Source organism: Tupaia chinensis, unplaced genomic scaffold, assembly GCF_000334495.1.
Source record: "Tupaia chinensis unplaced genomic scaffold, TupChi_1.0 Scaffold000340_1, whole genome shotgun sequence".
In the NCBI taxonomy this organism is placed as follows: Eukaryota; Metazoa; Chordata; class Mammalia; order Scandentia; family Tupaiidae; genus Tupaia; species Tupaia belangeri.
The window spans coordinates 2,098,197-2,125,836 of record NW_006159834.1 but is presented as its reverse complement, the minus strand read 5'-3'; the positions used below and the strand labels follow the sequence as shown (position 1 = coordinate 2,125,836).

At 40.4% G+C, this 27,640-nt stretch overlaps 1 protein-coding gene and 1 long non-coding RNA gene across 2 annotated transcripts in view; one reads left to right on the top strand and one right to left on the bottom strand.

The window, feature by feature from the left end:
* STPG2 (sperm tail PG-rich repeat containing 2) overlaps positions 1 to 398 on the bottom strand; it is a 404,777-nt gene extending 404,379 nt beyond the window's left edge. The window contains exon 1 of the mRNA XM_006152182.1: positions 62 to 398. Coding sequence (XP_006152244.1) covers positions 62 to 170 — 109 coding nt within the window. The 5' untranslated portion in view covers positions 171 to 398. The remainder of the gene's footprint in view (positions 1 to 61) is intronic.
* A 171-nt stretch (positions 399 to 569) lies between these two features.
* On the top strand, positions 570 to 23,499 carry LOC102488821 (uncharacterized). Its single transcript, XR_335104.2, has 5 exons — positions 570 to 729; positions 17,614 to 17,681; positions 21,169 to 21,311; positions 22,275 to 22,362; positions 23,255 to 23,499. It is a non-coding gene; the product is annotated as an uncharacterized LOC102488821 (long non-coding RNA).
* Positions 23,500 to 27,640: the final 4,141 nt, after the last annotated feature.

Genomic DNA, 27,640 nt, shown 5'->3' with positions numbered 1-27,640 from the left:
GGCACACAGTGTGGCGGGCTCAGGGTGGGCCGGGGCAGGCACGCCCCTCGCTCCATCTCACCTGTCGCCCGCTGCTTCGGGAAAGGTACCTGGTAGGAGCCAGGACCCACACGGGCCTCAGTGCTGCCGCCCTCGGCCAATTTGAGCACGCGGGGAGCGCGATCATACATAATGGCGGAGGGCTCGGGCGAGGGGGTGCTGAAAAGGGAACAAAACTAGGCGGCTAGAGGGGGCTGGAGCACCAGGAAGCCGACGAGTCTGAGGAAGTTCGGGCAGAACTGCCATAAGCAGAGGCGTTAGGCTCTGAGTTAGCGCCTCGCCTGCTCATGGGCGTCAGATTTCTGGACCCGTGGTGACTTGACTGGAGAGCGACCGGAAACGACTCCGCCCACCCAGTGCAGGGGTCACCAGCCTACTCCGCAGGCGCCCCTCCCAGAAGGATGAGGCCCCCGCCCCTGAGCTTCCGGCCCAGGCTCCGCCCACTGCTCTCCGCCCCGGAAGCCCGGGGAGGAGGCGGGAACGACTCTTAACAAAATTGGCGCGCTCTTCCCAGAAGAGCCGTCGGAGCATGCGCCCAGCTCCCTAGCTGCCGGCTCGCTCGGCCCAAATCCCCGCGCCTTGAAAGAGAAGGTGGGACCGAGCCTTGACGCTTCTTCTACCGTCGGGACTGCTTTAAGTCTCCGACGCTTTTCACTATGCAGAAGAGCCCTAGAGAACGCGTTAGAACGGGTGAGAGCTAACTTAATCTTGATCTGCTTTCCCGTTAACGTAGAGCGTGTACAAAGAAACTCAGCAGAAACTAGGACAGAAACAAAGCAGTATCGCGAAGCAGAGCCAGACTTGAGCAAGCTCGCCCCTCGCCCCTGCCACTCTGGCTTTCCCACCCAAAGAGAAAAAGCACGTCTGGTTTTACCCCATTGACCATGCAAACTGCTGAGCGAAACCCAGGGAGCAGGGCGGTGACTAGAAGTGGGGAAAAGGGCAAGGAGACGGAAAGCTCATCGCAAGGAGACAGAAACCTGCGTGCAGGTGGCTGAAGTTGCTTCTGTTGTCCAATACCAAGCAACGCTCAGCGAGGGGTGGGAAAGCCGAGTTCGCCCCACTAAGCCAAAGGGTCTCTTACCTTTAAATAAAGGGAACGTAAGTTCTGCAAAGGTCTGAAGGAGTTGAAGTCCAATCCACCTCTGCATATTCGTCTGGCTGTTTTTGCAATCAGCTGTATACTTCTGAACATCCTTAGAGGCTTAGACAGCCTTGTCCCCCTATGAACTACAGTACTTTAATTGGTCCCCACTATGAATTTTTACACTATTTGTACTGTGTAGGACAGGATTTGCTACTCAATTTTGTGCGTCATTTACTATGCCTTAATTGTGCTATATATTAGAATACTCTCAATAGGAGGCTATGTGCTTCTTAAGGATGGGTCCGTTGTACACCCCCCCCCTTCAATAACTAGCTGAATAATTTACTCCCTTAAAAATACACTTCTTGTATGGGGCGGGCCAGCAGCAAGTGGCACAGCAGTAGCAATGCTCTGTGATGTTGGACCTACATGGGAAAAGCCCAAGTTTGTTCTGAGGTCCCCTCGTGCATGCAGGGGGCGCCTGTGCCCATCATCCAGGTTGGCTGAAGCCGGAATGCAAAAGCTTTAAATTTGCTGTTCAAGTCAGAGATTGTCAAGGGACCAGCAGTTGGCAATGGCTATGTCGCTGGACTCCCATGTAGTCTACCACGGTTGGAGTCCTGGACCCCATGGCTTAAACTCATGCGGGGCAGGTGGGTGCATGCCTGAGATCCCAAGAGAAGAATGGAGGAGAAAGGATTGGAACGTGGCACCCTCGCTGGGGGGTGATGTCCCGCTTTCTGTCTCTCTGTCTCTCTCTTTCTGGCAAGCGCATGTGCCCTATAGCAAAAACCTCTTAAAAAAAAAAAAAGACAGATTGTCAAATTGAGTTTTTTAAAAATTTTAAATAGGGACCACCAGGTGGTATAGTGGTTATATCTCCGGACTCCAACATGGGTAACTGTGGTTTGAGTCCCAGACCTGGTTGCCCAGAATCACATGGGTGCCCAAGATCCTGGAGGAGAAGGAATTTCAGCTGGCCATCCCCCTTGGGGAGTGCTTTATCACTTTCCCTCTCACTGTGTGTGTCTCCCTCCCTTCCCCTGGGGAGCCCATGCTCCCTAAGGCAAAAACCTCTAAAAAAAAAAAAAAAAGAAAGAAACAAATCTTAAATACATTCTCTTTACAAGAATTACTAAAACATGTTCAGAAAAATGTAATAGGCCAGGTGAGGTCAAGGAAATGCAAACAGAATTGAAGTAGGTAACTGAGCACTAGGAATTTAAGGTTAAACGTACCAAAGGAGACTAAGAGACATGTCATATAGTGATAAAGGTGACAACTATAAAACATTGGGTACCAAATGACCTAACAGCTGAATACCTAAAAACTATTAAAAATGCAAAGAAAGTTTGATTTAAAAATGCAATTAGAGTGGATACTTCAAGGCACCTCTTTCAGAATTAGTAAATCATATAGACAAAAAAGAAATTAGTGGATGATAAAATCATTAGACTTGAGGGACCGGCAGATGGCATGTTTATGTTGCTGGACTCCCACGTGGTTGACTGCTGTTTGAGTTCCGGACTCAGTGGCTTAAAACTCATGCCAGGCATGTGTATGTGTGTTCCCAAGATGCTGAGAGAAGAACGGAAGAGAAGGGATTGCAGTGTGGCCGTTCTCCCTGGGAATGATTTCTCGCTTTCTGTATCTCTGTCTCTCGCTGTTTGGCGAGAGCACACAAGCAAAACTCTCTAAAAAATAAAAATCATTAGACTTGATATTAAAAATCTTGTATGTGAAAACAATCCATAACAAAAAATTTTTAAAGAATTATTTATTATTATTATTATTTAATTTGCTATGGGACACATGTACCCACTAGAGAGAGACCAAGCGAGACAGAGAAAGTGAAAAAGCAAGCTGTCAGGTCCAGGACTCAAACCATGTGGGGGTTCAGCGACCCCAACCACCACACTACTTGCCAGCCCCTACATTTTAAAACGTAAAATCACACACTGAGAAAGATCTCCTAGAATCCTATTTTAATTTGGATGAGAAAAATTTTGAGAATTTATTAATCATTCTGCCTGAAGCAGCCCATTTCAGCCTCCTGGTCCACCCTGCAGATTTTGCACTCTGCAACATCAGCTCTTACCTAGATTTCTACCCTGCTGGTGGGCCCTACAAAAACTTGCCAGCCCCACAACTGCATGAGCCAATTTTTAAAAGCGTCTCTATTATATTCTGTATTAGTCTGTGCCCTCATAACAAAATGCCTGAGACTGGAAAATTAAGAAGAACAGCAGTATATTTCTCACACTTCTGGGGGCTGCGAAGTTCAAAATCAAGGTATCAAAAGTGAACGTGTCTGGTAAGGGCCTGTCTCTGCTTCCGAGATGGTGCCTTAAACACTGTCCTTACATGGTGGAAGGGCAAAAAGGGAAGAACAATTCCCTTGCATCTCTTCTGTAAAGTCACTAATTCAACTCACGTGTGTCCCACCCTCATGACTTAATCACCCCCTAAAGGCCCCACCCTTTAATACTAGCAGGGTGAAGATTGAGTTTCAACATGAATCTTGAAGAAACATGCAGACCGTAGTACATCCTTTAAGCCATTATCCATTTATCTTTGCATTTCAAAATTCTATGGGCATTAGACCAACATATAGTATTCTTGAGAGACAAGAGAGGGGAGAAATGGGAAGGATTGGGCCTCATGAAAGCCAGTCTCTGCTGCTTCTGCATAAATAAGACAAGAAAAGTTTGATTGCATGAATGAGGAATCCTGAGTGGTGATTTCCTCAGAGGAAATTATATTGGGGCCCTTTTCCACAATTAGTAGGCATCTCTATGGGTCTCAGGAAGAGTAGGGTCTAGAATTCTCCATGCTATGGGAACACTGTCATATTCTCAATGTATTCCTAATTTTTAAACCTGATATCTTAAATAGATTGATTTTTCTATGTGCTGATATGACACTTAGAACTTGGGAACCAGCAGTTAGTGTAATGGCTATGTCGCTGGACTCCCACGTAGTCGACCACAGTTCGCGTCCCGGACCCAGTGGCTTAAAACTCACGCTGGGCGCATGTGCGTGCGTGCCCAAGATCCCAAGAGGAGAATGGAGGAGAAAGGATTGCGGCGTGACCATCCCTCCTGGGGGGTGATTTCTCGCTTTCTGTCTCTATGTCTCTCTCTGTCTGGCGAGCGTACGTACCCTATAGTGAAAACTTCTCAAGAAAAAAAAAAAGAACTTATGTCCTCTTTGGACATTAAATATCCCACTTTGGGAACATTGAGTTTACTAGCAACCCTCATCACATTGCAAGATGTCTGACAAGCTTTAAAAGCTCCATGTTATTTCAATGAATAGTCCAGTGTTTGGCTATGACTGAGCTACCAAAGTGAGTATGAAAATGCATTGAGACTGGCAGGAGGCTTCTTTAGCCACTGAAAAGAGTCATGTTTGAAAAGGACACATTCATATTCTGAAAGAAGGAAGCAAAAGAGTCTTCTTTTAACAGAATGTTAAACTGCTTCTATTTGTCCATTTGATTGTTTTTTTTTTTGGAGAGATTTTCACTGTAGGGCGCGTGCGCTCGCCAGACAGACAGAGAGAGACATAGAGACAGAAAGCGAGAAATCACCCCCCAGGGGGGATGGTCACGCCGCAATCCCTTCTCCTCCACCATTCTCCTCTCGGGATCTTGGGCACGCACGCACACGCGCCCGGCGTGAGTTTTAAGCCACCGGGTCCAGGACACGAACCGCGGTCGACTACGTGGGAGTCCAGCGACATAGCCATTACGCTAACTGCTGGTTCCCTCCATTTGATTGTTTTTGCCCTGTAATATAGGCTGAGCTAGGAACTGGAATCAGTGGGCTAGAAGTTTGCAAAAAGTTTTAAAATTATTTATTACCAGTTTTTAATTTGACCAGCAAGAGACCAAGAGAGAGAAAGTGAGAAAGCAAACTGCCAGGTCCAGGACTTGACCCATGGTCTAGCACCTTAACTGGTTAAACCACACCACCTGCCGGACCCAAATTTCTTAAGCTGTATGTAAATATGTAAAAGTCAGTTCTTCAAAAATCACTTCCCTATCTAGAAATTACATTTCTTTGAGAACACCACCCCAAAAGTTGTGCCAGTTACAGTCTTTTTTTTTTTTACATTTGTTTATTTTATAAATATGTATTATACTGGAAAATATGTGTCAGTTATATTTTTACCAGTATTTTGTGGTGACCTTTCTTCCCCCATTCCTATTAATGATCTCTTTTTATAAATTTTATCAATGAAATCTCTTTTAACAATTTTTATTTTAAGATAAAGATATTACAAAATACTAAATTTATTTAGCCTTTCTCTCTTTAAAGGGAGAGAGCATCACTCACCACTATTTAAGTGTAAATTACACAGAGTGACTTCCTCCCAAAGAGCGCAGTATTGAAACAGAAAAGTAACCTTACAAGTGGAAAAAGCTGGCAAGCTACCACAGTTAGATTAACAGCAACAGTCATAAGTCAGTGTCAGTAGCATGTACCTTCCATATGAGGTGATGCATTCTCCTGTGGTCTTCCTTTCAACAATCCATAACCAGAGTCTAGTCATGAAGAAAATATTAGACACATGCCAATTTAGAGGCATTTTGCACACTACCTGCCCAGTAAGCCTCAAAACTGTCCAAGTCATCAGCAATAAGGAAAGCGTGAGAAACTCCTAGAGCCAAAGGGAGCCTAAAGAGACATGACAGCTCCATGTAATGCTGCATCTTCAATGTGATCCTAGAATAGGAATAGGATATTTGGTTAAAACTAAAGAAATTAAAATACAGTATGGGATTTCATTAACAAAATATATCAATAACTGGTTCATAATTTATGGCAATTATGCCATGCTAATGTAAAATATTAAAGTAGGAGAAACGAGAGGCTGATATAGACAAGGCATCTCTCTACTTTTTTTTTTTTTTTTTTTTAGGAAATCTAAAACTGTTATGAAATAAAAAATTTATTTTAAAAACAGGCATGGTACCAGCTGCAGTAACACATGTTGAATACTGTTGTTTGGCAACCTGAGGCCACATGGGAAACCCAGTTCAATTCCCAGCTCACACTAAAATGCAATGCTTGGTGGTGTGTATTTAGGGTCTGAGACTCATGAGGCTGAGGCTCTAAAAGAAATGGAACAGGGCAAGACCCTGTCTGAAGTAACACACGCGCACACACACACACACACACACACACACACACACACGCATACCAGATGAAAATTACAACTAAGTCTTACTTAACAAGAAATTTGAAAGACAATTCCAATGTTGTTTAAAATAATTCACCAGATTTGTTATTACATGCCTGTAATTTCAGCAACTGGAGAGTCTGAGGGCAGGAAAATCACAAGTTTTGAGTCCAGCCTGGGCAATATTAAGTATACTCTGTTTCTAAAACTTAAAGAAAAAAAGTAAATAAACAAAACAAAAACCACCACATTCTAGATAAGAATAAGTTCCTTCCAATTCATTTCATAAATTTAATAGCAAAATATCAAGATTCTACCAAAACAGAATGATACAGTTAAACTCTATCATAAATATACATGCAAAAATTCTAATGAAATGATAACAACTCCAACTTTCTTTAAAACATCTGAAAATGAGGTCTCCAAAAGTACAGGAAATTCCAGGTTCACACAAACCCAGACCTGGATAAATATGACTCAAAGTTTTCTATCAACTTCAACTACCAATACACTAAAATAAAATTTTTCTTCTCTATCATCTCCCTCACATTCTCCCTGTTTATCCTAATGCAACCTTCCTCCTCTTACCAAAACACACACACACACCTCTGATTCTCCCCAGTTCTCAGAACAGGACCACTGGTGACCATAGAATGGATAGGGAAAGGCACGAACAGGGAAAAGAAGCCAGCTTCCAAGAGATCCTGCCTCCCTTCTACCACCAACTCCTACGGAACTCATTTCTTCAGTGGCAAAGTGGTCTTCAGTCTCATCACAACTCTTCTTACTCCCCTCCCCAATAACACATATACTCTGTGGAGAATGTTAACTAGAGGTAGTAAACAAATCTTAGTAAATGCCTGGAAAGACCACACAAATTCCCAAGAATTGACTTTAATTTCCCCCTGTGCTTGGAATACAATCTTCTACTAACATATTCTAATTTTACTTTCATTTTTGTACTAATAGCTCTCATCTGTAATGTTAGGGGACAAATAAATATCTAGACTCATTTTAATCTGCAGCATTTAAGATTCTAGGAACTGAATATAAGTCTTTTTTTAAAAAAAAAAATAGCTTTTTACCCAATAAAGGGCACTAGATGGCACAATTTCACCAATGTATGCTAATAAAATCATTATCGTCTTAATTCACATATGAAGAAATTAGCTTTATCAGTAGTTACACCAAAATCATTTAGTAGGAAACCTATATAACAATAAAGAGAAAAGTTCCTGAAAATGTGTTTCTGAAATATCATGTTTTATGCCCTTATTCATGAACACAATAACCAAAATTCTAACACTGGGGGAATAAATAATCTAAGGAAAATCATTGTTTCTCTGTAATAAAATATGCCAGAAACTTACAGATAAACATTAATTTGTATTAAATATACATTTATATAAGATAACTGATGTATTATAAAGCTCTGTATTATAAATCTCTATAAAGCTGGTGATTCCATTGACTATAAATGCTTAAAATAGGGTACTAGAAAGAAAAAGAGCTCAAAAGTGGAATTATTTTTACTTAACTGCTTGCCTAAAATAATCATATCCAATTACAATCTTAGTTCCCTTATGCTTAAAAAGTTTAAAAAAAAAAAATTGGGCCAGCCTGGGGCCTGGTGGTTCAGGCTGCTGGGTCCCAGTGGCCCACAGTGTAGTTCAAGTCTTGGCCCCAGCAGCCTGAGAAATATGCTGGCTGTGTATGTGCATGCCCCAGTCCTAACTGGGTAGGGAAGTAGAGGAGAAGGAATTGTGGGGTGATAATGTCTTAGTAGGTGGTGCTTTCTCCCTCTCCTTTTCTGTCCCTCTGGCAAGCACATGCGCCCTCTGGCAAATTTCTAAAAAATTTAAATGGATCTAGAAATAATAGGGAGTGATTAGGTTTGTCCAATTTAGTATGCAGTTGACCTTTTATTTGTTTAAAGTACTATATTTACAACCAAAGTCCCAGATCTGTCGAATGTTTTTACCATCACTTCATTTTCTTGAAATATTTATAGTTCAGAACATCCACCACTTGTGAGCTACATTTTGACATACAAGACAAAGCACATCAGCCAAGTAAGCAGAACATACACTTCACCTGAGCCACCCCAACCCTGGCTCAGGCTCTTGAAACAATCCTGCCTAAGCATTTGCCACAGTATAATCAGCAGTAGTGGATTCTTAATTCTCGAGGTTCCAAGACAGAAATGTCTCTAATAGATTCTCTTACCTATAAACAGTTCTCTTTAAAGGAACGTCAGCATCTTGGGCAAAGCTAACAGCTTCTGGAAGGTCAAATGTGAAGAGCAGAGTAGAGAACAGGACATCTACCTTGTTAGCTAGGCAGTTTTAAGCTACACTAGGTGTTAGTGAAGTGATAGACTCTTAGATTCAACAAACCAGACAGAGCAGGGTGGTGAATGGGGGAAGAAATGAAAGAAGAAGCTGGACAGTTCCTACAGAAGAACTTTTAAAGCAGTACTGGAGACCATTAAAAGCTGATGTGTCTATAAATGGCTTCTCAATGGTAATGCTAAGTGGGCAGTGACTTTGTGTAGAAAGTTGTCCTCAGATATCTAAGATGACTTACCCATAACAAATGTATTAACACTCTACATATCTGCCATAATTCCACTGTAAACTTTACATAAAGACTTGTAAGAGGTCCATTCCCAAGGCCTTAGGATTGGGGGGAGCTGGATCCAGCCTACCATGTAGGATAAACCCTGGCCCTGGCATCTTGATAAACAAACCAGATGCTATGCAGGGTGGAAATAGCGGACAGATTTGGGGTACAACATGCCCAAGACCCTGAGAGGATGGAGAAATGAAGAGGGGATTGCAGTTTGACTACTACCACATTATAGGGTACTTTCTCCCCAATTGTCTCTCTCTCTCTCTCTCTCTCTTTCTCTCCTCTCTCTCTGGCAAGCACTCATACCCTCTGGTTAAAAATAAGACTTGGGGGCTGGCAGGTGGCATGGTGGTGTGGTTAAGGGCACTGGACTGCCACAGTTCGAGTCTGGACCTGGAGGTTTGCTTTCTCACTTTCTCTCTCTCTTTCTCTGTCTCTGTCTCTCTCTCTCTCTGGTCAAATAAAAATAAAGTTAAATAAAATAATTAAAAAGAAAAAAATATTTGAAAGAAACTTCAAATTGTAGCCATAATGTTGCTGGTTACTGTCATCCATCAGATCAAGTTAATCAGCTCTGTCTTTATAAGATCATTTACCATGATAGGATGAGGAAAACCGTCTGTTTTCTGTTCTTAAATGGTAGGTTTCACTTCAAAAGTTTCTCTTGTTTGTCTCCCCTAAATAACATTTAGCCAGTATGCTGACTAAAAGGTACTAAGCATTAGGAAAAATGAGAAGGCAAATGGAGTATGACCTAGATGAGAGTATCCTTTATTTTAAAAACATTTTTGAGATGGGCCAGCAAGTGGCATGGTGGTTAAGGTGCAAGACTCCCACAGGGCCAACCATGTGGGAATCCTGGACTCGGCTCCTTGCTTTACTTTTCATCTCTGTCTCTGTTTCTCACTCTCTGTCTATCTCTGGTGAGCACATGTGCCCTATAGCAAAATTTTAAATAATAAATCAAATAGATAATTTTAAAATTATTTTATTTTTATTTATTTATTTACTTTAATTTGACCAGAGAGAGAGAGAAAATGAGAAGGCAAGCCACCAGAGTCCGGGACTTAAACTTCAATCAGTCATGTGGGAGTCCAGCGCCCCTACCCACTGCTACCTGCCAGCCCCCAATAAGTAATTAATTTTTAATAATCATTCACAGATAGATATATAGAGAGAAATACAGTACCTCCTCATTGTTAGACAGCTACCTGTTTAATAAATGCTTGAACTTATGATCCGTTCTCCAGTGTAGGGCATCCTCTTTCCCAGTTTGGTCTCATTCCTGCAGTCTGTCAGTAGTCACTACATCAAGCTTCACAATCATGCAAGACTAAATATTTTGTTTATAAATTCGTGCTTCATTGGGTACCCATAGAAGTATTCAGAATAAATAAAAATTATTACACTACATTTATTTATTGTGTTGTAGTATGTCTTGTCGCTTTCTGGCAGTTACCTAAAGTATGATACATCGCAAGAACATCTTCCTTTCAACTCCTCGCTTACTGACAAATTCACTTAATGACCTAGTCATGGGAACCAGAGCTTCATTGTTGAATGAAGAGTATCTGTAAATATATTACAAAAGAAATATGAGAAGCATTATGACATGGGTACGTGATGACCATTGTGGTCTATTCTCCAATGTTGCCGTTCCATCCCAAGAAGACTATCTGTGCATATTATGGTAGTGCATTATTACCCTTGCCAGTGATGAGTTCAGAGAAGTGCATGTGACTCAACTAAGGCTGTGGTTGGCATAATTCTAAAATGTCCCCACCGAAAGATGTCCCACACTAATCCCTGGAAAGTATAAATATGATAAGATGGTTACATATTTACCACTCCCGTGGTTAGGTTATGTTAAAAGATATAGTGGGGGGTACCAGCAAGTGGCGTGTAGGGTAAAGCACTGAATTCCCACATGACCAACCCTGGACAGAGTCCCAGACCCAGAGGCTTGAAAAACATACTAGGCATGTGTGTGTGCATGGGCAAAATCCCAGAAGAGTGGAGGAAAAGGGACTGTGCCATGGCCATACCCCTTTGAGGGTGATTTTTCACTTTCTCTCTCTGTCTCTCTCCAGGGAGCACCTGCACACTATGGCAAAAATGTTTAAAAAGTGGGGGGGAGGGATATAGTTAGCCTTAAAACAGGGAGATTATCTGGATGGGCCTACTCTAATCAAGCAAACACTAAAAGCAGAAAAATTTCTTCAGCTAACAGCAGAGGGGCAGTCAGAGAGATGTGAAGCATGAGAAGGATTCAAGGGAACCACTTGATAAGGGATGTGGGCAACCCCCAGGAGCTGAGGGTAACCTCCAGCTGACAGCAAGGAAACAGAGAGCCCAGCCTCACAACCACCGGGAACTGGTTTTTGTCCACAACCTGGATGAACCTGAAAGAAGGACATTCTTTCTCAGATCTTCCAGCTAGAAACCCAGATCAGCTCACAGTTAACCAAGGTCTTCAACCCTAAACAGAGCCCAGCAGAGTCTGCCTAGACTCATGACTTTCATAACTATTAGGTAATGAATGAGTATAGGGTTTTTTTTGTTTATTTTTTAGGTTTTTGTCATAGGGCACATGTGCTAGTAGACAGAGACAGAGAGGGAAAATGAGAATTCACGCCCCCAGGGGAGATGGCCATGCCATAATCTCTTCTCCTCCAGTTTCTTTGGGATTATTGGAGGCACATTCACATGTCTGGCATAATTCACAAGCCACCAGGTCCAGGACTTGAACCATACAGTCAGCCATGTGGGATCCAGAGCCTTAACCTTCATGCTACCTACTGGCTCCAAATTTTCTTTCTTATTAGTACCTCAATTATATTAAATTAGGGACCATCCTAGACTTTATTTTGACTTGATTACCTATATAAAGACACTCTCTCCAAATAAGGTTACATGCTGAGCTATTGGATGTTAGGATTTCTTTGAATACGTAAAGTCGGGGAGGACACAGTTCTGTCTGTAACACCAAAATATGTCCTCTACCCTACAGGAATTTTCAGCCTATTGTGTCATATATAAATTTATTCTATTTCTTATATTTATTAAACTTTTAATTTTAAGAGAAAAGAATAAGTTGCTTTATAATAATAATAATATTAGGTATTCACATTACACTAATTGTGTTCTCAGATGTGTTTGATAAAATACCAAATTGACACTTCTAAAATAAGTGTAGTGTAAGTATCAATACTTGCTTTAATTAAATTATTACTCCCTTTATCTTGGGAAATTTATTTAAATCTAAATATATATTGGTTTCAGTTACATATCTATTTAATTTTTCACAAGTCTGAAAAAGTGTGTAATTTTCTTCCCTTTTTAGTGCACATAATTCAATTGACAAATCCAAAAAAGTATATTGAGGATATCTCCGTGATGAAATGAGAACTTTTTATCACATAGCAATGCATATGGTTGAGAAATATAAAGTTAGGTCAGTAAAGTGATGTTTTCCTTTCATAATATGACATACCAAAACAGTTCCAACACCCAGGCATTTGTATAAGTATGACAACAAATGAGGTCAGCAGGTGGCAAGATGATTAGGGTGCTGCTGGATGCCACATGACCGACAGCAGTTCACATCCCAGACCTGGTGGCTTGCTTTCTCTCTTCTCTTTTCTCTCTCTCTCTCTCTCTCTCTCTCCCCCTATCTCTCTCTCTCGTGTGTGCATGTGAGTGTATGTGTCCTATAGCAAACTGAAAAATAATGATAATGAAAAAATGTTTTAAATTTAAGTATGAAGACTGGAGTCATGCTATAGATTTGGAAGTCAACATACAAGGGATATTAAAGCCATGTCTCCTCATCCATTGTGAGCAGACAAAGAGAAAAGCAGTGCTTCAAGCAAACAGAAATCAAGATTAATGATTTGGAGGCAAAAGAGGAGGAACCAATGAAGGAAAATAATAAAATCAGTTGGCATGTAGGCACATGTGATTAGAATTAGTATAAATAATGTCAGGAAAGCCAAGAGCAGAAAGAATAGTTTTGAGAGGTGTCTACCCAGCCATCAGAAGTAGGAGACGCAGTAAGAGGAAGACAGAAAGGCTCCACTGACTTTGGCAATTTTAACGCATTGTTTTGTTTCAGGAAAGATAATTTCAGTCTTGAGGTGAAGGGGTGGAGAATAGGCAGAAGCCAGATTGTAGTGGGTTGAGCAGTAGGAGGGAGATTTCATCCTCTGAGACAGCAGAGCAGGAAGTAAAGATGAGTGCAGATGTTTTACGGCAATGGAAATATGCAAATGTGGGCACACAGAAATAATACAACAGCAGGGACCAACGCTCAAGTGAAATAATTACAAGGAAGAACAATGCTTATGAGATTTCCTAAAATACCTTCTTATCAGAATAGCTATTGATGTCCAGGAAATGGCTGACATACCAACCATTAAATGCAGTTACAAGTAAACATTAATTTACTTTCTACAATTGTCAGTACAGAGTGGTGCAGTGGGTGGTCTCCCAAGAATTTGAATATTGGATAAAGGAGATTGTCCCCCAAGAGTTCAACTATGTACTTACATATATAATCCATGTATAAGCAAAGCCACTTGAAGGAATTCCTGTCAGGTCAAGTCAGCAAGATTTGACTTGCATTATTGAATATATTAAATAGCTAATGAATGAATGCATTCATAGAAAGGGAAGGAGGTTTTGATTGGTCATGGAAGTAGAATAAAAAGGGAATCACTCAGGCAAGCCCACCCAAGCACAGGAATGAGTATGTTTGTCCTGCTGGCAAGGCTATTCCTGTTGTGAGAATTGGATTAGTAAAGGTTCTCCAGAGAAACAGAACCAACATGGTGTGTATGTGTGTGTGTGTGTGTGTGTGTGTGTGTGTGTGTAAAATGGATAGATAGATTTTAAGGAACTGGTTCACACAATTGTGGGGGCTGACCTGTCCAAATCTGTGGGGAAAGCAAATAGAATTGAGACCCAGGGAAGAATTGCAGTCCATTAGCAGTCTGCACGCAGAATTTTCTTTTATTCAGGGACCTCAGTCTTTTTTCTCTTAATGCCTACAACTGATTCAATGAGTCTTTCCTACGTTATGGAGGGTAATCTAGTTTACTCAAAGTCTATTGACTTATATATTAATTTCATCTTTCAAACTTTTTCCCAGCAGGCCAGCAGGTGGCATGGATGTTAAGACAGCAGGATCCCATATAATTGACTTCATGGTTCAAGTCCTGAACGTGGTGACATAGAAATCATGTGGACACATGTATACATGCCCAAAATCCCAAGGAGAGAATGAAAGAGAAAGGATTGTGGTGTGGCCATCCCCCCAGGGGGTGACTTCTCATTTTCCCTTTCTCTTGTTCTCTCTCTCTGTCTTGGTCTTTGGTGAGCACACACACCCTACAGCAAAAAGTGAAAATAAAAATAATAATTCACTGAAACAGTCTCAACAGTGTTTGACCAAATATCTAGGTATGAAGGTATAACCAAGTCAACACATCAAATTAATCATCATTAGAGCCAATAGAGAAAATATATGCATGGAGATTATTATAATTCAAGCTATAGATACAGATAGTCTGCTCTGAATGCCATAACAAAATACCATGGCTTTAATAATGGAATTTATTTTCTCCTAGTTCTGGATACTAGTAAGTCCAAGAACAAGATGCCAGCCAATTTGCCTTTTGAGATTCTCTGGTTGCAAACAACCATCTTCTTTCTGTATCCTCACAAGGAAGAGAAAAAGAGATATCTTGGGACCAACAGTTGGCGTAATGGCTATGTCGCTGGACTCCCATGTAGTTGATTGTGGTTCGAGTCCCTGACGCAGTGGCTTAAATTCATGCCAGGTGCATGTGCGTACGTGCCCAAGATCCTGAGAGAAGAATGGAGGAGAAGGGATTGTGGCATGGCCATTTTCCCTGGGGGGTGATTTCTTGGTTTCTGTATCTCTGTCTCCCTCTATTTTCTGGGGAGTGCATGTGCCCTATAGCAAAAACCTCTCCAAAAAAAAAGAGAGAGAGAGAGATTTCTTCTCTTCTTATAAAGACACCGGTTCTATCAGATTAGTGTCCCAACCTTATGCCCTCATTTAACTTTGCCTCCTAAAAATGCTACCTACAAATACAATAACATTGGTGGTTAGGGTTTCAATATATGGATTTGGGGAAACACAATTTGACAGAGTACTATGATATTAAGAGAAAACAGTGATGACTGCTAATTGATCAGTGATATATGAGTCTTGAAGCAGGAAGAAGGACAATAAAAGTTACAAGGTATAGGAAAGAATTTGCTACTGTTCTTGAAGGTTTACATTTGCATCTGTTTTGTCTTCCCAATTAGGTCACCACATTCTTTCAGTTCAAAGACCCATAGTAAGATTGAAATGAAAAAACTCTCAGTATTACTTCTCTAAAAAGGGATTATAACTAAGCACCAACAGTTTTACCAGCTAATAAATAGAATGCACCTTTCCCCATAACTTCATGGAAATTTTTATTAATACAGTCCACATGAATAATATATTTGTGATTTTTCACAAAATTAAAGTTAGGCAGAGCTCATATCATATTACTATTACTATTACTATTACTATTACTATTACTATTACTATTCAAGGGTGAGATTATAAGGTCCTGGAAAGAAATAGCAAGAGATTCAGTTAAGGTTTCATTACCAGGACCAGCAGATGGCATAAGGGTTACATTGCTGGATTCCCACATAATCACCTGTGGTTCAAGCCCTACACCCGGTAGCTTAAAACTCACGCCAGGCATATGTGTGTGCATGCCCAAGATCCCAAGAGGAGAATGGAGGAGAAGGGATTATGGTGAGGCCATTCCCCCCAGAGGGTGATTTCTTTCTTTCCATCTCTGTCTCTCCAGTGAACACATGCTCCCTATGGCAAAAATCTCTCTTTTTAAAAAAAACATTACATTATCTGTAAAAATTGAAGACCCTGAGCTAAAGTAGAAAATGACCATTTTTATTTAACTGCCAAATGTTTGTTGAGGATTTCCTGAGTGCTAGATCTTTTTCTGGCCAGTAGAGAAACAGAAACAAATAAGAAGACATGACCCTTAATGTCAAGGATCGGACACCCTGCTGCAGGGGTGTAATAAAACTACAGCCCTTGGGACAAATCCATTCCACTGCCAGTTTTTGTCAATAAAGTTTTATCGTAACACAGCCATACTTAATCATATTGTCAATGACTGCTTTTCAGCTACAGCAGAAAAAGATTGTCGCAACAGAGACCACACTGTCTACAAAGCCTGAAATATTTACCATCTGATGCTTTTCAGAAAAAAAGCATGCTAAGTCCGGGATTAGTGACTTTCTGTTTTCAGGCTTATTTCATGAGAATTGTGTTATTTTATTTTTTTGAGAATTATTTAATTTTATGTATTATTATTTTTAAGTTTACTACAGGATGTGTGTGCTCACCAGAGATAGAAAGAGAAAGAGAAGGAAAGTGAGAAAGCAATCTGCCAGGTTCAGGACTTGAACCATGGTCAGCCATGTGGAAGTCTAGCACCTTAACCACCATGCCATCCACTGGTTTCCTTATGCATTCTTTTCATTTACTTTATTGAAATATTAATGCTATTAAGTATTAGTGATCTATTTTAACTTTATCAAAAATAACAAATGTACAGAAAAGTTATAAGAATAGTCAAAGATCCCATATACTTTTCACTCAGATATATAAATTATTAATATTTTGCCACATTTGCTTTCTCTATGTGTGTGTGTTTATATACACAATACTATTTTTTTCCAAACCATAGGGAAAAAAGTTGCAGACATCATGTTCCTTCAATACTGAATATTTTAGTGTACACTCTATTTTCTAACAAGAGAATCTACTTACATAATTACACTAAAATGATCGAAATCTGGAAAGTTAACCTTGAACAATATTATTATCTAATCTATGTAACTTTATATAAATTTTACCAATTATGCCAGTAATGTCTTATCACAAAAAAACAAAACAAACAAACAAACAAAAACTGGTATGGGATCCCATGTGGGTCACATTTTGCATTTAGTTGTTTTTCTTTTTTTTTAGAAGTATTTATTTTATTTATTTATTTATTTTTAATTTGACCAGAGGAAACAGAGAGAGAAAGAGAAGGGGAGAAAGCAAACTGCTAAGTCCAGGATTCAGACCCAGATCAGCCATGTGGGAGTCCAGCTCTTTAACCGCCATGCCACTTGCTGGCTTTTAGTTTTTATATCTCTTTTGTCACATTTAATCTGGAACAATCCTTAGTCTTTCATAATATTTATATTTTTGAAAAGTACAGGCCAGTCACTTTACATCATGTCCCTCCTTTAGCTTTCCCCATGATTTGATTCAGGTCGTGCATTTGGGGGCAGGAATATTATTTAAGTGTTGTATTCTTCTTAATATTGCTCCTCAGTAGGCACTTGATATCTATTTGTCCCGCTATTAGAGATGTTAAATTTGATCAGTCAACTAATGTGGTGTCTTCTAGGCTTCTCCACTTTCATAAGTTTTCCTTTTGTGACTAATTGGTAATTTGTGATGAGATACTTCCAGGCTATGTGTATAAATATCTTGTTCTTTATCAATGAGATAGTTTCAGCATCTAATTGATGCCTGAACAGACTGTCACCTAATAATAGATTTGTTTGACTTTCCATAGCAAAGGAATGACTCAGAAGCAAGAATCGGGGACTCCTTGGACCCTTGGCATATTCTCTGTTATACCAGGTCTGTGAAAAACAGCTGAGCTGAGAATATCAAGAACCCTCCAGAAGAAAAATGAGGATTATGTTGGGAGATTTTTAACGAAGCAAACATTTTAAATTCAGAAGAATCTGCTGCTATCAATGGCTACATGGCTGTTAGTGGAAAGTGGCCCACATATTGACATTCTAAACTACTATGTCATTATTTGACTAGTTGGTCAATATTTGATCAACTATTTGAACTACTGGTCAAATCATTGAACTCTTCCAGAAAGGAGAACGCACATATCCCATTAGCTGATGAATGTTTTGCAGGCAAATCAGAGAGAATAGAAGAAATAGTAGGATTTAGTGTTCAGCTTAATGTGCTTTGAAACTTAATGATCAAAAAGGAAAAACAAAGTGACCACAGGTCTAGGGCCAGTATGAGGCTGATACAGGTTGAGAAGGGGCTTATCTGTGATTTGTGCTCAGAGAAAAAAGGAGGTTGTTTGCAGGAACTAGGGTTCCTAATGGTTCTAACCACACTGAGAAGCAGAATCCATCTCAGGCCGCCAGAACCTGGTTTTGCAAATAGTGGTGGATATTCTTTGTCCTTTCCCTCCATAAGCTGGGTAGGAGGGTTTCTTCAAATCATGTGCAACAGAGCACAGTGCTAGAAAACGAAGGGATGAATGACACAAACAAGAATGGAGGAGACTTCAGGAATAATTTAGCACTCAAGAGTTTTAAAGAATTTTTGTAATCTAATTCTCCAATTCTCCTTTGCTTGTTATAAAGCTTTCTTTTTTGCTTTTTTTGGTTCGTTTGTTCATTGTTCTTTACAGTTGATCAAGCTCTAAGAGTTGGAGTTTGGGGGGAAAGAAAAGGGTAACAGAATTCCAGATATTGACTATAGCCATTGATCCAAGAGCAGTCTCACATATATTCTGGAAAGCTGAAGGAAGCATAGATTTTTCCACATTGACTTTTTGACCACACCTATAAAGTCAATACAGAATTCGTATAAAGGAACATAATATTTAAAAACAACTCATACAATAAGAGAGAATTAGCATTTACTCAGCGTATAACCTATGACTGACTAATCTTGGAAGAATCAGGTAAATATTTTATTTACAGAAGAGACAACTAAAGTTCAAAAAGAGTGCTATGAATGTGTGCTATATTGTTATAGGGCTAAAATAAAATCCCAGATCTGACTCAAGAATCCTTTGCACAATTCTATAGGACTTAGATATTCCTTTCATACTAACAAGTATTTGTTTGAGAGCAACTGAAAAAAAGGAAGTGAATAAGGGCAAAATGATTTGGAGAGCTATTAAAAGATGCTATCTGCATATCTTTCAGATTTGAGTTTAAGTTGTAAAAATCTTTAGTACGTGGGGGAAAAACACAGCCTATCACTGCAGTAGTAACAGAATAGGGGCTATGGTATCTGCCCCCCCAAAATTCAGCAGCATCTGTAGTGTTAGGCACTGAAGAGGGAAAAAAACCATTTGAGCAAATTTCCAAATATTAAGAGCATCAAACTCACACCAGCTACACAAACACAAAAGCTAAAGATGCATTTAAAAAATTAGATTAAGAAACATGTTATGGCGATGGCATTGTAGATTATTTTACTTTCTTTAAAAAAATAAATTGAAGCCCTTTGATGCCCCGATCTTTGCTTATTGTGCAATAAATAAACACCAGGAAGAAAAATATTACAGTGCAGTGTGGTTGTGGGTTATTCTCCTAGTCTCATTTTAAAAATTAGTTTCCTGAGTCCTAGAACTGATGAAATTAAAGAGGAACTTAACTCCAGTCCTTAGAATTAATTTTCTGGACTCTTACAGTACAAGTCTTTGGGTCTATGCTGAGTCAGTAAATTCTGTCTCCCAGGCAACTTTGAGTAAATCAAAGCTGAAGGTCAGACCAAAGTTAATGCATTACATTAAAGTAAAATAGGATTGCTTTGCCTTTCAGTTTGTTCTGTTTGAGTTTGCGTATTTAAATGCCCCTATTGCCATTGTTGGTTATTCTCATATTTGAATCTCTTCTACATTCAAAGTCTAAAGAATTTTATGAAAGAAAAATTAGGTGTTAAAAATTAAACAGCTAAATAAAAGAATTAGTCCAAGTAATAAATTTTCACCTTCATTAGTAATAAGAGGCATTAAAAGCTGAATGATGAAATGACATTGCTCACCCATAAAATGAGTAGATTTAGAAATAACACCTAGTACTGGTGAGGGTGCAAAGAAATGTTTCCTGTCTCGGCTTCACATTCCTGAGCCCTACACACTCTTAACTCAGGCCCTCATGTTCTCCTGCCTGGACAACCTCAATGACTCACTTCAAACTTGTCTGCCTTATTCCAGTCTTGTAGTTCTTAAATCCCATCTCCACACTGCAGGCTGAGACACATATCTAAAATAAAATTCTAGCCATTTCACTGCTTGGGTTTCTCAGCTTCTCAGTTTTCTATGTGGAACAGTTAATGATGTCTCTGTAAAGAAATAGCTAAATGCATGGTTGCAGTTCAATTTGGTCATGGTTGGTACAGAAAATACAAATCTTACTCAGGTCAAGATGTGTTCCTCTGACAGCCACGGAAGCCAAATTAGAATTACAATCTTGCTTAATAAGCATGGAATTAGAATAAGAACCTTAGTTATACAATTCAAACAGTTAATGGAATCAGGTTAAAGAAGCTTGGAACTCTCCCTCCCCCAGGCCATTGTCAGCAGTGTGGACATTCTCTGCTCTGACAAAGCTTGAGTGGATATTAGCAACTTTTCCATTTTGGGTTTCCATTTTCTCTACTCCAAGTAGAAATTACCTTTTTGTTTACATAGTTTCTCTAAATAAAACATGATACTACTGCTGAGGGCTCTGTTTATTGAACTGTAATCACACTCCAGACCTGCCTCCTGAGATTACACTGTATTCTCAGGAATTGAGTTTTGGGTATTTCCATACTCTTCAATCTTGCCATTCTACACAGTCTCCAAATTTATTCCTACAAAGTCCCTAATGTAAGCAAATAATTGACTACCTACTCTATGCAAAGCATTATTTGATGCTCTGGGATAACCTGTGATGTAGATAGTGTTCTAGGTTTGTTTGTTTTTTAAATTTGCCAGGAAGCTCATGTGCTGGTCAAGAAGAGGTAGAAGAAAGCACCCTCCATGAGGCGTGGTCACACAGCAATCCTTTCTCCTCCACTTCTCTCACCATTCAGTATTTTGAGCACTCACCCACATGCACCTAGCATGTTTCTCAAGCTACCGGATCTAGGACTCGAATTGCTCAGTCAGCTAGTGGGATCCAGATTCCTTAACCACCAGCCCACAGGCTGGCCTTGCTCCTGGGTTAAAAAAAGAAAAAGAAAAAGCCACCAGGAGTAGCTTTCTCAAAGGGGAATCTTATTTTTTCTTTACTGTTTTATTATTATAATTATTATGCTTTTTAATCGATGTGTAACAGTTGTACAAGGCAATTTTATTTTTCTTATTGTTAAGTTCTAGGATGGCTTCTTGCTACTGACACCAAAACAGGTCGTTGGGAAGCTTATTAAAAATTTCAAGAGGTATGGCAGTACTGCAACTGTTCTCACTTATGGAAGGTACTGGTTTCGCATCCCAGGACTTCTTATGTGTTCCAGGTACAAGTACATGCCTGCGATTCAGACTGGCTGAGGTTGGGGGTAGATTGCAGTGCAAGGAACCTGTAGGGATTGTTTCTCTCTCTCTCTCTCTCTCTCTCTCTCTCTCTCTCTCTCTCTCTCTCTGGTACTCTCTCACACAATAAATAAAAACATAAAGTTTACCCAAAAAATGTCAAGTAATCACTTTGTATAATAAATAACCACTTTCCTACTATCTATCTGGTATTTGGCTTTTCTTAAAATGTAGTGCTGAGGTGGATCCTAAGTTTCATCATTTTAGATAACTTGTAAAATGAAAAGCCTTGCCCTTAATTTATGCCAAAGGGTTAAAACCAGGGGTGTAGAGTTTGAAAGTTGTCATCAAATTCTTTGCTACATTCCTATGCCCCCTCCGTCTTCCATCACCTGACAGTGCCGAACTTTTAGCTGAGCCCTTGTTCTGAGCAGGAGTTGTCAAGAAACCTGAAAAGTGGCTCACTAAAAAGCACAGCTCAGCCTGACGTGTTCCAGGGTGTCTGCATCCTTCCTTACACTTCCATATGGCTCCCTTGTTTATCGGCCTCTTTAAAACCCAGCCTCTCCCTGTCCTTTGAACATTGAGCATCCCTCATTAATAACTGTTTTCACCGTAGCAATCGCCCAAATATCATCACCTCCTTAATTGTTCAGCGCCTTTGTCTTTCACATACCGAATCATAATATTCAATGCTGCTTTAACACAAAGTCGATCAGGTTTTATGAAGATGAAATGAGTTAATACGTTCATAGCACTGGTGCCAGACACCTATTATGTGTTCAATGAATTACCTGTAATGATTACATTACCTTTAGATACATTTAATATATATATACCGTATCATGTATCTATGTTACCAGCAATAATAATTTAAAATTGATGTTAACTCCTAATCAGGGAAGCAAATTTTGATAATTCTACTCATCCATGTATTTTATTTGCAGTGCTGCCATTTGACCTAAACCAGAGAAAGAGAAGCAGGCCAAGGTCATGGGTAAGGAGTGGAGTGCAAGAGTGAGAGAAGGCAGAAAGGTATGGTCCATTTTCCTCGACTCCAATGTACTTTAAACAGGAGAACCAGCACCATCTTCGGTCTCAACATCGAAACATGCATCCTCAGTCTAAATCCCTTTCCCACTGCACAGCACCGTAGTTTTCATCTAGCGGAAACTTGTTCTCCTGCCGTACCGTCAGCCACACTAGCACATTCTTTCTGTCCCAGTATCCTCTCCGTCCTAGAAGAATGTTCACAGCTCCACTTCCGTTAGTCCATATTTCTCTCCTCCCTTCCTCTGAAAACTCTGTCTGCATTGCATTAGCCCAGGGGTACCAAGTGGTCTCTAACTACTCAGAAGGCAGTAAGAAGAGAGGGAAAAGTAGTGGCACCAGATCACTTCTGTTATACTTCATTGGCCGGAACTCTTTACTTGACAACCTTAATTTCAAGAAAGGATGGATATTGGGAACCAGCAGTTAGCGTAATGGCTATGTCGCTGGACTCCCACGTGGTCGACCGCGGTTCGTGTCCCAGACCCGGTGGCTTAAAACTCACGCCGGGCGCGTGTGCGTGCGTGCCCAAGATCCCGAGAGGAGAATGGAGGAGAAGGGATTGCAGCGTGACCATCCCCCCTGGGCGGTGATTTCTTGCTTTCTATTTCTATGTCTCTCTCTGTCTGTCTGGCGAGCGCACACACCCTACAGTGAAAATCTCTCAAAAAAAAAAAAAAAGAAAGAAAGAAAGGATGGATATTGAATTTTTAGGTTTTACAGCCACTATAATAGAATCAGGTTTAGAGGGGGGAAAAAAAAAAGGTAGGTAAGGATTGGAAGAGTGGAATGAATGGGCTTTATGGGAGCCAATATATAGTTTTTGATACATCGGGATCCCAAAATGACAATATTTAATGAGCCATCTCTGATACAGGTTCAATACCCAAGACCCACCTAACCATGCAGTGTACCTACAGCATCACATTCAACCCTGGATTTTCCCCAGTGTGTGTCTCCAGCCTCTTACTGAAGTACAGGATGATGCTGGAGGAGGACCGATGCCAATCCAATGATTAACTCTTGTTCTGATTGAAATCTGATCCTGGTTGCTGCTAAGCTTCACTTCCAGTAACATTCTTACACAATTTAATTGTGTTTATTGCAGACCTTTCTGTTAAAGGCCCATCCTTTTATTTTCCTTTTTCTTTTTTGATATGAGTACATTTGCTTTTATGAGACCTTAATGTGTGTCAAGTACTTCAAAGTACCACCCATTGCTTTTCATCATAGGAACAAAACTAATGTTAAAATTGTCTCATGTCTGGGGCCAGCAGATGGCATAGTGGTTATGTAGCTGGACATGCACATGGCCGATTGAGGTTCAAGTCCTGGACCTGGTGGCTTGAAACTCAAGTCAGATGCGTGTGTGTGCATCTCCAAGAACCCAAGAGGAGAATGGAGGAGAAGGGATTGTGGTGTGGCCATACCCCCGGTGGGTGGTTTCACACTTTCTCTCTCACTGTCCCTGCCTCTCTGTCTGTCTGTCTGTCTGTCTCTCTCAGGGACGCACACCCTAAGGCAAAAACCTCTAAAAAAAAAACACTGTGTAGTGTTATGTTATCACATTATGCAATAAGTCAAAATCCCCTTAATGCTAGTAATATCAGAAAAGACAGTAATGCAGGTTCAGGAACCCAGTCAGTGATAAAAGCGTCAAGACTAAGAAGAGGGCTATGGTGAGAACTTAATTAAACTGCAGGGCTGATCAAGATCCTAGCCATTAACTGGAAATGATGTGAAGAGGTGGGCTTGAAGCACACCCTAACAGAACTGTGCAAACGACATTATATCCTCTTTTATACCAGGTCCCTTTTGGGTGCTTCTTATCCTGCCCCCAAGAATGTCCTGTAGTTACTTTAAGGTCACAGAAATCTGAACCCACTACATGACAGCTTTATTCAACTCTTACCTCCAAGAAGTTGCTCCTAAATGTCTGTTTTTTCCTTGGCATTTCACATTCCCACATTTCTTTTTTTCTTTCTTTTTTTCTTCCTTCCTTTCTTTCTTTTTTTTTATTAATTTGCTAGAGGATGTGAACATTCACTAAAGAGAGATGGAAAGAGAGAGGGAAAGTGGGGAAGCACCCCTCTGGGGTATGATCAGCAGGTGGTAAAGATGCTGGATCCCACATGGGCTACCAAGCAATTCAAGTCCTGAACCCAGTAGTTTGAAAAACACTGGGTGTGGGACTACAAATGGCATAGTGGTTACACCACAAATTCATCTTCATTTTTCCTTTCAAGATTTTGGGCACGTCTGTACACACACCCAGTGTTTTTTTATTTGTTTGTTTGTTTTCTTAGAGAGTTATTTTTATTTATTTATTTATTTTTTGCTTTAGGGCATGTGCGCTTGCCAGAGAGAGTCAGACAGTGAGAGGGGAAGCAAGAAATCACTCTGTAGGGAGAACAGCCATACCGCAAGTCCCCTCTCCTCTCCTTCTGGGATCCTGGGCATGCACGCACATGTATCTGGTGTTAGTCTCAAGCCACTGGGTCCAGGACTCGAACCGCAGTCGACCAAGTGGGAGTCCAACAACATAACCACTATGCTGTCTGTTGGTCCCATACCCAGTGTTTTTTAAACTACGGGGTTGGGATCTAGCCATCTTCACCACCTGCATTTTTTCTACATTTCTGACTACTGCACCAAATAGTACCGCTCTGATGTTTATGATCTTCACAAGCACATTCTAGTGACATCTGGAACAAAACAGGGAAGGAGGTCACCTGCTCTGTCATCCCTAGGGGCGCAGAGGCTGGGAAGGGCTTCTTGCACGGATCACAGGAGTGAGAAAGGTGAGCATGGACTGAATCTTGGCATATTGGTTTGGACGAGCAGGAGCTGAAAATGCTGCCATTTCAAAGCTGCCAACAGTTTTTGTTTCACAAAATCATGGGAACAGATTTGGGACAAATGGCTTCTTTGTTCTGATTAAACCTCTTATTTTTTGTTATGTAAATATGCAACAAAGGCTACAATTAGGAAAAAAAGCGTTTTGTTTAGTTATCTTTAATTATATAAAAGATCGTTTACTTGGTAGATAAGCATTGCATTTCCAGACTTGGTTCCCTTGAGGGACTGTCTCCCCCAAGATTAAGACTCCTTTACACCTGAAAATGGTTGCTTTTCTTTGGAGACATGTGCTGAGGGCATTGCTGGTGGAAGATAGGAACCTGGGGCTAGAGGTCGAAGGAACTGTTTATGTAAGACACAGTCTAGGACAGGCAGGAACAGCACTGCTCTGAGCTCCAGATGGTGGTGTGTGACAGAGTCGGGGAGGCAGCCTCCTCTGCCCAGAATCTTTCATCAGCTACCACCCTGAGTGTCGGCTTTCAGAACCTCAGACCTGAAAACAGCATCCAGCACTTCTCTCTCTCTCTCTCTCTCTCTCTCTCTCTCTCTCTCTCTCTCCCCTCCAATCTCTGTGTTTTCTGGTGGTTTTAATAACTCCTACTACAAACAGGTATTTTCCACAAGACCAAAAAAAGGGTCCACTGGCATCTGTTTTCGCACTTCTCACTCAATTACTCAGAAACAAATCCTTCCTTGCTAGCTTTACCTGCAGCAATCCCAGTGAAACGGTTGCCTCTGATTGGATGACCTACTGCACCAGAGGGAGGTGTATTCTCGTTGACCTGATCTGAGCATGAGCCCAGGAATATACCTTTTATCATGGAGGAAGGGGTAAGAGCTGGACACTGATCTGGCCAAGGGTACTTGGCACTAAAGATAATAGTGAACACTTATGTCCTATGAACATCTAAGTAAGGTTTCTATTTCATCCCTGGGCATATATCAGCTTTGGGGCCCCATCTGTGTGGCCTTGTACTCTCAGGCAAGTCCTCAAAGAAAGAAAGAACAGACATGTCCAAAGGCTTGAATGCCAGCACTAAGAAGTACACAAAAATATTTGCAATTGAAAATTCTGAATGTATTATTGCTGATACTGGATCTTCCCTATCAGCCACTTTCCTTATTCTGCTGTTTCTCTTCACGTGACAAGGGCATCTGTGGCACAGATACAGGTAAGAGCATTACTATCTTGTCTGCCTTGAGTCTTGGCTTGAAAATAGACATTTAAGAGACAGAATTCAGAGACCAGCAGGTGGTATGGTGCTTAAAACACTGGACTCCCATATAGCCAACCACGGTTCAAGTCCTGGACCCAACAACTTGAAAATCGCACCAAGCATATGTGTATGTATATGTGAGCCCAAAATAGAACAGATTGTGGTATGGCCATCTCCCATGGGGGATAATTTGTCACTTTCCCTCTCTTTTGTCTCTCTGACAAGCACACATGTCCAATGGCAAAAACCTAAAAAAAAACGAGAGAGAGAATTCATCTCCAACAACATGAACTTGAACCACTTAATTCTACAAGTCTACAAAAATAGGTACCAAGACCTAGGATTTTTAAATGTGTTGATTAGCATGAGTACGATCAAGTTTAAACGGCCAGTATAGAGTCAGATCAACTTTTAGTAATTATCATTTCTTTTCAAACATATTAGGAAAAATTAATTTTAAAAAAGAGAGGAAAGCAGTTTGACTCTGTAACAGCAATGTGATTGCAGTCATTTAAAAAATTGCTTACCACAGAGTCCTAATTATCATTCAGGGCAATAACAATTATGCATTATGATTAAGTATGTGTCAGAATTACTTTTGCTAATTTTATGTGCTTGTGATACTTAGCTCTGAAATCTTGGTTGTCAAGATTTTATTTTCATGTTGCATAGTCATCTGCCTACAGTTGTAAAAAAAAAAAGAAAAGGAAAGAAAAAAACCTGAGGAAAGCAAGTACTGGTCACATCTAATTATGAGTCCCTCCATGTTTCTTTTTAACTTCTTCAACCTGACTGCAAACTTCTTCAGATGCTTTCCATTTGTGTTGAGATAATTCTAGGTTGAGAATGAATTACTATTTATAACATTTGACGAAGCAATGAAAACCATCTTTTACACTGGTGGTTCTTAAGCCTAGAAGACCCAACACGGTTTTTTTTCTTTTTTTGAGCAGTTTTTGCTATAGGGTGCGTGCGCTTGCCAGAAAGACAGAGAGAGACAGAGAGACAGAAAGTGAGAAATCACCCCCCCAGGGGGGATGGCCATGCCGCAATTCCTTCTCCTCTATTCTCCTTTCGGGATCTTGGGCATGCATGCACATACGCCCAGCATGAGTTTAAACCACTGGGTCTGGGACTTGAACCACAGTCGGCTACATGGGAGTTCAGTGACACAGCCTTTATGCTAC